General features: G+C 41.8%; 2 protein-coding genes and 1 long non-coding RNA gene across 3 annotated transcripts; 1 reads left to right on the top strand and 2 right to left on the bottom strand.

Moving 5' to 3' along the window:
• Positions 1–2,952: 2,952 nt before the first annotated feature.
• Positions 2,953–7,377, bottom strand: yju2b (YJU2 splicing factor homolog B). Its single transcript, XM_017458946.3, has 11 exons — positions 7,259–7,377; positions 6,871–6,933; positions 6,742–6,776; positions 6,596–6,649; positions 6,263–6,345; positions 6,061–6,116; positions 5,663–5,723; positions 4,459–4,601; positions 4,170–4,342; positions 3,939–4,077; positions 2,953–3,711 (listed from the first exon to the last, which is right to left on the bottom strand). The coding sequence occupies exons 3-11, from the start codon at positions 6,742–6,744 to the stop codon at positions 3,257–3,259; spliced, it is 1,167 nt and encodes a 388-aa protein (XP_017314435.1). The 5' UTR covers positions 6,745–6,776; positions 6,871–6,933; positions 7,259–7,377; the 3' UTR covers positions 2,953–3,256.
• Positions 7,378–8,331: 954 nt separating this feature from the next.
• Positions 8,332–11,633, top strand: LOC108259426 (splicing regulator SDE2). Its single transcript, XM_017458942.3, has 7 exons — positions 8,332–8,570; positions 9,022–9,139; positions 9,316–9,427; positions 9,593–9,762; positions 9,934–10,039; positions 10,244–10,871; positions 11,035–11,633. Exons 1-7 carry the CDS (start codon positions 8,469–8,471, stop codon positions 11,251–11,253), a joined length of 1,455 nt encoding a protein of 484 aa, XP_017314431.2. The 5' UTR covers positions 8,332–8,468; the 3' UTR covers positions 11,254–11,633.
• On the bottom strand, positions 9,764–12,489 carry LOC124626413 (uncharacterized). Its single transcript, XR_006981206.2, has 2 exons — positions 12,059–12,489; positions 9,764–10,746 (listed from the first exon to the last, which is right to left on the bottom strand). It is a non-coding gene; the product is annotated as an uncharacterized LOC124626413 (long non-coding RNA).
• Between the last annotated feature and the right edge of the window lie 139 nt (positions 12,490–12,628).

Here is a 12,628-nt window from a genome sequence, read left to right as displayed (position 1 = left end):
GACTAGATGCAGAACCTTGCACATAGTGAAGGCCAAATCTGATTTCCAGGTTGAGTAACTGTGACTAGCGAAAGTTAGCTACTTAAAGTCAAACATTGTTGAAGTCAGTGTATTAACCTTTTTGGTTAAAGACATTGGTTCAAGTGACATCCTCTAAAATGAAAGAAATAAAGTAAGAAATAGGTGTAACTATAAGTGAAGCAAGAAATGTTTGCAACTTTTTATTTTATAGGAAAAACCCATCTAAAAGTAAAATCTGGTTCTTCCTACTTAAGATTTGTTGCGTACAACATACTGCGTATTTGTGTTGATACAAACGCTGACTAACATCTAATTATTTTTTTATTTTTTTAAAATAAAAAATCTGGGCTGAATAATGGACTCGTTACAATCAGAAAGTGGATGATGAACAAGTCCTTAAAAAGATTCAGGGATTTGATGCAATACTTACTTTGTTTTTTTCATTAGTTAGTTCCCAAGAGTGGGTAAACTGGGTTAAAGATCCTTTTTTTTTTTTTTTTTTTTTTTTTAAATGCAACAATTTGATTTGACTGACTAAAACAGAGTTTAGACAGACAACTCAAGTCTGATTTGAAGAGCAGGAAAGCTCTTTTGTAGTCTAAATGGAACTTTCAAAGAACAACAAAACAAAACAAAAAAACCTTACACTTTTACCAATCAGCTTCAAGGCTCAGTTTAACCAGACAACAGACCTGTTGGGAAACCTGCTATGAAACTACAAATTAAATATGGATTCAATATTCAGAGGTCATGTGATTTTCCTGTTGAAATTAGGTGTCAAAAATGGTAATGAAAATAGACTCAAGCTAAGGCGCAAGGGTGCCGCTAATATTGGCACCCTTGGTACGTATGAGCAAAGAAGGCTGTGAAAAATTGTCTTTATTGTTTAACCTTTTGGTAAAAGAAATTCACATGAACACTCTGCTGTCATGGATATTAAACAATTGCAAAGGAAACACAGGTTTCGGGGGGGGGGGGGGGGGGGATCTTTGTTAAATGTGTGTGCAACAATTATTGGCACCCTTTTAGTCAATACTTTGTGCTGCCTCCCTTTGCCAAGATAACAGCTCTGAGTCTTCTCCTATAACGCCTGATGAGGTTGGAGAATACATGGTGAGGGATCTGAGACCGTTCCCCCAGACAGAATCTCTCCAGATCCTTCACATTTCAAGGTCCATGCTGGTGGAGTCTCCTCTTCAGTTCACCCCACAGGTTTTCTATGGGGTTCAGGTCAGGGGACTGGGATGGTCAGGGCAGGACCTTGATTTTGTGGTCAGTAAAAGATTTCTTTGTTGATTTTGATGATGTTTTGGATCATTGTCCTGCTGGAAGATCCAACCATGGCCCATTTGAAGCTTTCTGGCAGAGGCAGTCAGGTTTTCATTTAATATCTGTTGATATTTGATAGAGTCCATGATGCCATGTATCCTAACAAAATGTCCAGGTCCTCTGGCAGAAAAACAGCCAAGACATTAAAGATCCACCTCCATATTTAACCGTGGGGGACTTCTCCACATGGCTACCTCTCTGTGTGCGCCAAAACCACCTCTGATGTTTATTACCAAAAAGCTCTATTTTGGTTTCATCTGACCGTAGAACCCGATCCCATTTGAAGTTCCAGTAGTGTCTGCACACTGAAGACGCTCGAGTGTGTTTTTGGATGAGAGTAGAGGCTTTTTTCTTGAAACCCTTCCAAACAGCTTGTGGTGATGTCGGTGACTTCAGATTGTAGTTTTGGAGACTTTCTGACCCCAAGACACAACTAACTTCTGCAGTCCTCCAGCTGTGATCCTTGGAGATTTTTTGTCCACTCGAACCGTCCTCTTCACAGTGCGTTGAGACGATATAGACACACGTCCAATTCCACGTCGATTCATAACATTTCCAGTTGACTGGAACTTCTTAATTATTGCTCTGATGATGGAAATGGGCGTTTTCACTGCTTGTGCTATTTTCTTATAGACACTTCCCATTTTGTGAAGCTCAACAACCTTTTGCCGCACATCACAGCTACATTCCTTGGTCTTACTCGTTGTTATGAATGACTAAAGGAATCTGGCCTACTGCATGTGTTACCTCACATTTATATCCCTGTGAAACAGGAAGTCATGGTTGAACAATTTCCTATTCCTAGGCACACAAGTATACTACAAAAATATTAAATAAGCAATGGGAATATACTTGGAATATATTTTTCTCATATGAATTCATAGGGCTGCCAATAATTGTTGCACACCTAACTTTAACAGGTTTTTTTGTTTTTTTTTTACATCAATGACGGCACAGTATTTTTGTGAAATTTTTAACAAAAGATCAAAAGTTTCAAACAATTAAGACAATTTTTCCACAGCCTTCTTGGCTCATATTTACCAAGGGCCCCAATATTAGCGGAGGGCACCGTAAATAGCCAAGTAATATTTTATACAGAATGGTGCAGAAAAGACAAACAAACAAAAAAAACATCCAGTGAGCAGCATCTCTGCAAGTAGAAGCGACTTCTTGATGAGAAAGGACAGGAGAACGGCCAGACTGGTTCGAGTAACTCAAACACTCTACAACCGTGGCGAGCAGAAAAGCATCTCGGACCGCACAACACATCGAACCTTGAGGAGGATGCACTACAACAGGAGAAGACCACGTTGGGTTTCACTCCTGTCCACCGAGAACGGGAATCTGAAGCTACAGCGGGAACGAGTTCGCCAAAAATCGACAGCTTCTTTATATTAAGGATACCTTCCATCACCCTATATCTGAACCCAATCGACTATCTACAATCTACAAACACAAACCCATGCCTTTTTGTTTTTGCTGACAGTTTCAAAGTTCAGCATTGCTCTGCAAACACAGATAACACATTTACTGGAAGATCTAAATAAACACTACCATTGATTTATTATTACACTTCCTCATATAGCAGTAAGAATTGAGAGATTGGGCATGCTTCAATTTATTGCAGTAATTCACAGTAGAAGTTTCTACTTTATAATTGGGTGTGAATGTATATTTAAAAAAGAAGAAATAAATAAAAATGAAGGGTACGAATGATTCTACATATCATGGGAAGGTAATTTTAATGATGATAAACTTTCTGAAATCACGTTGAGTGTCCCATTTGTACGGTTTTGACAAAGCCCGCGTTATCACCCTGTTTCCTGAAAGTTTAGAAACTGTTTCTTTTTTGATCAGACAGTCTGCGATGTGTGTGGTTTTGATTTCAGTCTGTTCCCGTGCTTCCTCACTGACCCGAATCCGAGTCCGAGTCACTGTAATCTGCCACTAGTGACAGTGTAGAGCAGGATTCAGTGCTATTGTGTCCCGTCCCATAATGCACCTCTGGAGCTGGCTTTCCAACCCTCTGGTCTGTGGACGGTCTATAGGTGTCCTGTCTGTCCTCTGAACGCTGTACAGGAGACGAATCAGCGTCTTGCACGTTGGAAGCAGCCACGTCGTCGGGAGACGAAACGGACTCCTGGGTGGAACGTGACGTCAGGCCACCGTCTGACCTCCTGCGGACGAGAGAGCTGCTCGGAGCGGCGTTCACAGCTTTGGCAGCAGCGGCGTCTCTGCCCTTCTGGCCCAGTTTGTTCAGGAGGTTTCCCACAGCGCTGCCCGATGGACCGGAGGAAGACGGAGAAAACCAGGAGCGAGAGGAGATCTGCTGCCTCTTCGTATGCTGTCTGTTCTCATATGCTGTAAAACACAAACAAAACAAAAAAACGAGAGAGAGAGAATGACTCATAAATTAAAAACAAACAAAAAACAACTGAGCGTCCGTCATTGACCTTCGTTCACCGTTTCCTCTCGGTGGAATCACATGACTGACTTAAAAAAACTGCTAAAGGCAGGCATAACATCACTAATAAACCTGAGAGCACATGATGAATATATTCATCTCGACGTCGTCAGTTGTTGCTTACAGTCAGGGCTCTGCAAGGTGAGCAGTGAGGCGAGCCTTTTGTCTTCGTCCTTTTCCGGCACCAAAGGAATAGACAGACCCATCCTCTTCCTCATGGCGTTGTCTTTCTCCTCCTCTTCACATATGGCCTTCTTCTCATCCTGCATTACAAACACATTTGCAATAGTACACGCGAGCATGTCGACGCCTCTGCAAGCGGAACATTTCGAGAGCTACGCCTGCGTGAACGCACCCTGAACTTCCTGCGGAGGGCCCTGTTGAGCTCAAAGTCGTCTTTCCATCCAGCCTGGTGCTCCTGCAGCTCGGCTAGAGATGGAATGGCGGCACGCAGCTTCTCTTTGTCTTTGCCGCCGTGATCCAGCTTGTACATGGCATCGGTCTCGAGCTTTTCCTTCTCCGTGCGCTCTGAGAGACGAACAGAACAGAACAGGACAGGAGTGTAGAAAACAACTAGCATGAAGAGTAATCGCTAGAGAAACATTTGCGTATACAAGGTGTGTGGGGATGGGGTAGTGGGGTACCAGTGGTGAGGATTTGTTCATTTTCAGCCATGTTCCATCTCTCCTCTTTGCGGCTCGCACCGCTCACGATAACGTAATCGCAGGTGGCTGGATCGGTCTGCATCTCGATGTAGTTCACACATAGGTGGCACTTCATTCTGAACCTACAGTTCAACAATAAAAATAAAACAATAATAATGATAATAATAATAATAATAATAATAATAATAATAATAATACTCAACCTCCCCTGTCAATCACAGCGACACTGCCCAATCACAGGTGTCCAAGAGCTCATGTACACTACCGCTCAAAAGTTTAGACACACTCATTCTTTATTTTACACATTTTTGATTAATAATAAAGTCATCAAAACTCTGGAGTAACACAAATGCAACTATGGGAATTATGTTGTGATAAAAAAATCCCAAATAAATCTAAATAATTGAATATTTTATCATCTTCAACGTCGACACCCTTTTTGCCTAGAATGTTCGAGAAATGTATTCTTGACGTTTTCTCGAGCGATTTGTTAAGGAATTTCCCCGAGATGCTTTTTAAACAGTATTAAAGGAGTTCACACCGACGCTGGATTCTTATCGGCTGCTGTACGGAATATTTCCCTCTGAGTCGTCCGTTTAAAAATATGTTTTTGTATAAATAAAATGTTAGTTTTCTAATGAAAGAAATGAATCCGTCGACACGATTAAAATTTTAGCTACGACACCGATTTCAAACATTTAATCACGCACCTTCAGATCAAAAGCTTTTTAGCATCATGAGAAACATGTCAGTCGGGTGTCCACAAACTTTTGACCCGTAGTGTGTGTGGAAGAGGGCGGAGGTGAACAGCAGATCGAAAAGACGGGCTCGGCAGCTGTCTTGAGCTGACTAGTGGGTGGGATTCGGCCAAGACAAAAACGGAAGAAAATGGAGGGGGAAGAAGGAAAGAACTCTATCCATGCACAATATAGTAGCAGTGAAAGATTCGGCAAAAATCTACACGCATCGTGATACGAGACTTTTCACCATACGTGATCTATATTCTGATATTCAGGTCCGTCATCAAAAAGAACGCCTTATTATACGCCTTTTGGAAAGCTCGTTACCGTGTGTATCAGTAGTCTTAGATTGGAGAGCCTTTATAGGTAAAGGTTTTGAGAAACAGCAGAATAAATCACCATTCGTACATCTCGATGTGAGAAGGAAAATACGTCCAAATTACCTGTATATTGGTGTAGTGTAGTAATTGCCCACTTTCTTCTTTTCCGCGTTGTATCGAACCCCTAAAAAGCAAAGAAACAGTCTGAGGTTAAAAAAAAAACCAAAACAACCAAAAACAAATATATATAAAGGTTCCGTATACGAGTATGAGGTTATACCAAGGGATATTTGGATCGAAATAAAATCGTAGCCCAGCCTAGACACGTTTGCCTTCGCGTCACACTACCGTGCGAGAAAGCCCCACAAGGTGTCGGTTAAATTTTTATTTATGCGCTTGAGTAGCGAGAGAGCACCAAGTGTGCTGAGGAAGAATCCCTGCACCTTTTATAGAATTTGTTCTGTGGCATTTTCATCAGGTACGAGTTTCAAAATTTCCCGTACAAACCTGGGGAAACTTACCCATGCCTATGTGGTTCTTACAGCCATCGCACCAGATATTATAGGGCATCTCAAACCTGCAACACAAACACTGATTATCAGCATTCCGACTTCAGGAACACAGCCGAACACTCGGTGTGTGATGAACGTATCTATGAAGATTGGGTGCAAACATTGTGAGAACGAGCGAGATACAGGGAGAGAGTGTGTGTGTGTGTGTTACCTGATAATGAGAATGCCCTGAGAGAGCTTCCTGGCTCTCTCGCGCAGTGGATGTGTGTTCCAGTAGCCATTGATAGAATGATGCTGGAGACCAAGAGAGACACAGGGGCAAAGTTTCAGCATGTCTGACATCACAAATTTGCTTTCCTTACAAATGGTGTTGTTCATTACTCTGTGAGAAACGTCTCATTTAATACGAGCACGTGTAACAACGTCGAATCCGTCACCCGGGTGAATCCGGGACAGCGTCCGGATCCAACATGACCCCATCTGGGATAAAGCGCTCGCTGAAGATGAATGATGAATGAATGCATGTGAGGAAGATACCACTCACCTTAGCAGGGTCAAAATCTGGAGGGTAATATTTGTTCACTCCTTTTCTCTCCCCCTAAAACAGACACAGGTATTCAGTACAAGCACAAATGTTATGAGTGAATTACACATTGCACTTTGAGTGCTACAGTGTCCAAAGTCACCAACCATGATGGCAGCTCAGTCAACTCAGCCAAGACGACCTGAGACACAGAGAGACATGAGATAAGATCAGGAATATACCATAATGAAGAGTAACACTTTAAATGTCATTATTACCCATTATTGACTAAATACCTTGATCAAAGTCTTCTCCAAGATGCTGAACAACAAGATGTTGATCACGTGCGGACGTAAATTCTACACAAACAGCAAAACATTAGCTATGAATTCACGCTAGCGAAGCATTCCTGCTTGCTTCTCTCCAAATCCCGCCTCCTCTACCGCGATTGGTCAAAAGTAACCGATCCTCGTGTGATATCTAATCAGCGGCCGCTTTCACGAGCCTGCTATCCAATCATGACGCAGCAAACATACTAGCACGTAAGCTAACAGCATATTATCTTGTGCTGTTCGCGTAAATATTATACAAATAGCTTATGAGAGTCCGTTTGTGTTTCAGTGCATGTCACATTGTGTAAACATGCTACATTTGGAAAGTAACCGTTTAAAAAGGAATATTTACCAAGGCTAGAATCCTGAAGCTAATCAGTCTCGTTTGCCAAACAAACTATTACTTCTTCTTCTTCGAATTGAGGGAGCGTTATAACGTGTTTCCTCCACCTGCTGGACTGGAGTGTGCGACACAGCTGTAAATATCTGTAGTTTTTATATAACCCCCGCCCATCCTATTCACTAACCCTGTACCCCTTCAAAATTAAACACTACTGTGCAACGCCCTAAAGATTCAATACCTATTCTTCACAAACTATATTTTTAATGTCTCTCTGTCTGTCTTGCAGTGGTTGCAAGTGGTCTTCAAAAACACCTTAGTTCAATACTCTTCAAATCACATCCACGGTTGGCTCAATGCAAGAACCTTAAGTCAGGGGTTCCCAAACTTTTCCTATAGGTTCAATAGAGTAAACCTTAAGAATGTAAAAGAGTTTACCTGTGAGGGCGAGTCCACATACAGCAGTTTGGTAGGACTTAGTTTTCTCTTCCCTTTTTATGTATGTATGTATGTATTTATTTATTTATTTATTTATTATTTTATTTTTTTATCTCAGTAAAATTTACTTGTGCATTAAATTTGCCAAACATATCATGTACCGCTGGTATGATGGAATGAGTCGATGGGGCATGCCACTTGATGATAACCCGCCGCAAAAATACTGCACCTCTTGCGCTTCTTAATAAGTACTCTCTTTACTTATTTATTCCTCGAAACAGACTCTTTCAGTTAGCAAATATTTTTACCGTTATTCTCTCTCTCTCTCTCTCTCTCTCTCTCTCTCTCTCTCTCTATATATATATATATATATATATATATATATATATATATATATATACGCGTCGGTATATATCTTAGTTTTTAAGCTGTGATTTAAGAAACACCAACCTCTCTGCCGTCGAAGAGGCGAAGTTCCTGGAACTTCTTATAAGATATCACTCCATGTAATACTTCTCTCAATGTAATACACACATTTCTTATATCCTTGACTCCCTTCCATACACCCAGCAATACACTATGACAGCAATACACTGTGACAGCGGTACACTATGACTTCATAAAATTCTAAATTCTAAATTCTAATATAGTAATAGTATCTGCTTCATTTGAGGCCTGCATCACACCACCCTGTTGTTGATTGGATTTATTTCCTATAACGCTATGTGGTTTTATTGCTTACATAATTATCTTTCCTAATTCCTAAGGCGACGACGTAGTAAACATGGAGGTCTTTGTTGTGTCGCCGTTTTCAAGGTTTATTCACGGTACCGTTCCACACGAGTCGACTGTCAACGACCTGATAGGACTGTTTAACCCCGGAGAGGTAAGCTCAGGAGTGATCATTTAGTTTAGAGTAGGTATTAGCTAGCTATCTTGGCTAACACGGTAGAACTGTTTATCTAAGTTACAGAAATGGTGTTGACGGATGTCTTACCCTGTGTAGATATTAAAGTTGGGACACACCGTAAAAACAAGAGTTATATAGGTCTGAGGCATTCATATTGTATGAGAAGAAAACCAAATGCCAAACTATTAATACAAAGTAATTAAAGAAATAGATAAATGCACTTGTATTTGTATTGTTGGAAGATTGCTGTGGTGTAAAAGGATTAAAACACCGAACATCCTGTTAAAGCAAATAATTAACTATTTTTATGCTGGTAATAGTATCTGCTTCTTTTGGGGCCTGCATCACACCACCCTGTTGTTGATTGGATTTATTTCCTATAACGCTGTGTGGTTTTATTGCTTACATAATTATCTTTCCTATGTAGGGCATCTCGTGTGTGGACTTCTACGTGAAGAACAATGGCCGAATATCAGCTGGTGATGAGAGACTGCAAGCTGGAGCGGTTTATCGCCTCGAGCCTCGCTTATGTGGCGGCAAAGGAGGTAATTTTTGATTCCCCCCAATGACGATAGCAACTGTATCGTACGTCCTCAATACTAAACAAAAGAAGGTTACGACTGGCAAGCCTCCTCTTTTATTTCTGAACTACACTCCAGTTGCTTTCTGGATTTTCGGAACTAGAGGTTTTCTAACCACGTTTAACATGTTTGCGTGACAGGTTTCGGCTCCATGCTGCGAGCTCTCGGGGCGCAGATCGAGAAAACCACTAACCGAGAGGCCTGCAGAGATCTGAGTGGGCGCAGACTCCGAGATGTCAATCACGAAAAAGAGTAAGGCTCGGGCCACACACTCCTTGAACGCTACGTGTCGTGTTGGAACTGAATTAGGGGAAGTCAGCAAGGGTGCAGTAAAAATGAAAAACGTTTTGGTGTACTAATGGTCACGAGTGTTGATATGAGAGTGACCAGGCTGTGTTTGTGTTTGCGTGAGCACAGAATGGCGGAGTGGCTGAAAAAGCAGGCCGACCGTGACGCGGAGAAGGAACAACGGCGCTTGGAGCGGATTCAGAGGAAACTGGCCGAGCCCAGACACCGTTTCACGGACACGGAGTACGAGCGGCAGTGTCACAATCTCTCCGAGAGGCTGGAGGACTCTGTGCTTAAAGGTTTTGTTTTCTTTCTTTATTTATTTTTTACAAATCAGGTTTTTCTCCTGCATGTATACAACAGGACAGTAGCTGGATAATTCGATCTGTAAACAGTAACATGTAAATTGTCTAGGTGCCTTAATTGTCTATATGTCATTGATTACAGAGTTGTTTGTTTCCTACTTCCAGGCATGCAGGCTTCATCCAGCGGCGTGGTACGGGCAGAAGAAAAGCCACTACGTAAACGCCCAGCTACCAAAAACGGAAACACGTCTTCAAAGAAGAAATGCTTCTGGTGAGAAATCCAGCGGTCACAGTGCTCTGGAAAACGAGGGCATTTCATATGGAGATCATTCCATTTTACACTACCCTTGTGTGTATGCTGTTAGATAGATAGCCATTTAAACATCTTGTATTATGTAATAAGAATGCCAAATGTATTATGTAATAAGAATGTCAAAACAGAACTTTAACTTCTTGATGGTCCTGATTTCCCCAGGACCAACCTCGAGGACCTTGAGGACGTGGACAGTTCGGAAGGTGAGAGCGATGAGAGTGAAGCTGAAGCTTCTTCCTCGTCCTCGTCTTCTGGCGCTGGCCCTTCCTGCAGCTCTCGGCAAGCAGCAGTACCGACAACGACAACTAGGGAGCAGGAGAAAGCAGAGTCTCAGGACCGACCCAGCAGCAGCAGTTCCAGCGCCGGCTCAGCGCCCTGCTCCCCGTCTCCCAGCCAGGAGAAAGCAGAGTCTCAGGACCGACCCAGCAGCAGCAGTTCCAACACCGGCTCAGCGCCCTGCTCCCCGTCTCCCAGCCAGGAGAAAGCAGAGTCTCAGGACCGACCCAGCAGCAGCAGTTCCAACACCGGCTCAGCGCCCTGCTCCCCGTCTCCTAGCCAGGAGAAAGCAGAGTCTCAGGACCGACCCAGCAGCAGCAGTTCCAACACCGGCTCAGCGCCCCGCTCCCCGTCTCCCAGCCAGGAGAAAGCAGAAAAGAACGAAGAACCTGGACAGATGGAGTGCAGTGAAAAAGAAGACAACACGCAGAACGTCAGCAATCAACAGGAATCTGAGAAGGACAGAACTGTGGAGACGAAAGATTGCGCAGACACACAGCCAGTTTATCCAGAGGTGAGTAGTTTGTTTACAGAGAAATATAGTTTCTTTTTCGCATGCCAATCACACACACATCACATTTCACTGCAGTACTCAATGCAGACCTCATCTATCTATCATCATTTATCTATCTATCTATCTATCTATCTATCTATCTATCTATCTATCTATCTATCAGGAAGCGGACACTCCATTAAACCTGCTGTCTGTGAGCGGGGTGGAGGAGCTGGAGGCTCTGGGTCTGGAGCGGCTGAAGGCCGAGCTGATGAATCGAGGGATGAAGTGTGGAGGGACACTGCGAGAGCGTGCCGCTCGCCTATACTCCGTCAGAGGACTGAGTGCTGATCAGATCGACCCGACGCTCTTAGCCAAACCCAGCAAGGGCAAAAAGAAATAACCAGGACATATAGAATATTCAGGATTTGTTTTGTTTATTTAACTCTTTTTATTCCCTTTTTTATCTTGTTATATGTAATTTCACTGCCATCTCCTTGCTTGCTTTAAGGCAGAATGGAAAGGAGGCTTTCTGTCTGTTAACGTAACTAGGTGCCTTTATCCTGATACAGTAATGTAAGAATAAACGTGATAATTTCATACTAAAGAGAATCATTTTAACGTTTAAGGGAAATAATATTGTAATGGTTTTTGTTCATTTTCTGCCGATTGGGCTATTAAACTATGTACACTTGTGTGTATTTTTGTTTAACTGTTACTTGTAATACTGTAAATAAAGCTTGGAAAAATTACAGCAGGTAGATTTTTCTCTTCTCAAATGTCCTTTATGTTTAGTGTCCTAATTTTGCTCCTCGGGTTTGGCGCTACAGATATAATTTTAATTCAGATAACAAGTGTCTCAAGCAACCAATATGATCCCAAAGTGCATCCCAAAATCATAATACACATGCTTCAAAAGTGTATATACTTGGTAAATTAATCCTAAATGTACTCGTCAGGGTGCTTTCAAGCGCAATATGATAAAAGATAACTGTTACATGGCTAAAAGCTATCGGCAGCCATTTTGAATCTGGAAACAGTGGATTCGATTAATAATTGTAAATCGCCTGTATGGCACACAGCCGCTGGCTTTCTCACAGAAGCAACTAAAATACATCACCAACCGACAAATTAGCACTAAAGTCTCTCAAAACACACGCCAAATATTTCAACAGAAACATATTTAATGTGTTTCAGGTTGAGGTTACCTTTAACATAGCTGTGTTTTCAGATGCTAGGAGAGGGAGCGAAAGTAGAGGCCGCCATTTTGAAACCCGGAAACACTTATTCACACGATTCAAGTTTTAAATATTAATAACATTGTTGTTGTTGTTGTTGTTGTTTTTTAAAGAAATTGTTTCTATGTACGTTTTTATCAAACATTTTTTGTAAGGAAGTGGTGTCAGCGTCAAGTCAGCGAATGGCTCATTAGTTATCACACGTCTATTCATGTTTTAGCATCCTGTGAGTCCTAAAGCAGTAAGACTTAATTTCTCAAAATGGCTACATGTGAAGTAAATGGAACATTTGTTTCCTTGTTTTTATTATTATTATTATTATTATTATTATTATTTTGTTCATTATATTTTCTGCGAAGCATAACTGTAAAATTAAAACGCGCCTCTAGCCTCCAAGTTAGCAGGGGCGCTGAAACGCATAACGTTTATTTAATCTGCTCCGGGAAAACAACAGAAGAATCAGAGGCTGCGTCTGAAACTGCACTCTTTCGTACTAAGTAGTGCACTGAGTTTCTTAAAGGTCATGTACTAAGTAGGCAC

The sequence above is a fragment of the Ictalurus punctatus genome, chromosome 27 (genome assembly GCF_001660625.3).
Source record: "Ictalurus punctatus breed USDA103 chromosome 27, Coco_2.0, whole genome shotgun sequence".
Lineage (NCBI taxonomy): Eukaryota > Metazoa > Chordata > Actinopteri > Siluriformes > Ictaluridae > Ictalurus > Ictalurus punctatus.
Note: the sequence above shows the minus strand (reverse complement) of the source record. Positions and strands in the feature narration are given on the sequence as shown.

Bases quoted from the DNA above. Each gene is read 5' to 3' on its own strand.
- yju2b (XM_017458946.3), bottom strand. The intron at 4,343-4,458 runs GTACCCCACTAC...TTCGTCTCTCAG, and splicing joins TGAACAAATCCTCACCACTG to AGCGCACGGAGAAGGAAAAG. The intron at 3,712-3,938 runs GTAAGCAACAAC...TGTGTTTTACAG, and splicing joins CACCTTGCAGAGCCCTGACT to CATATGAGAACAGACAGCAT.
- LOC108259426 (XM_017458942.3), top strand. From the start codon at position 8,469: ATGGAGGTCTTTGTTGTGTCGCCGTTTTCAAGGTTTATTCACGGTACC. The intron at 9,763-9,933 runs GTTTTGTTTTCT...TCCTACTTCCAG, and splicing joins GGAGGACTCTGTGCTTAAAG to GCATGCAGGCTTCATCCAGC. The intron at 10,040-10,243 runs GTGAGAAATCCA...TGATTTCCCCAG, and splicing joins TCAAAGAAGAAATGCTTCTG to GACCAACCTCGAGGACCTTG.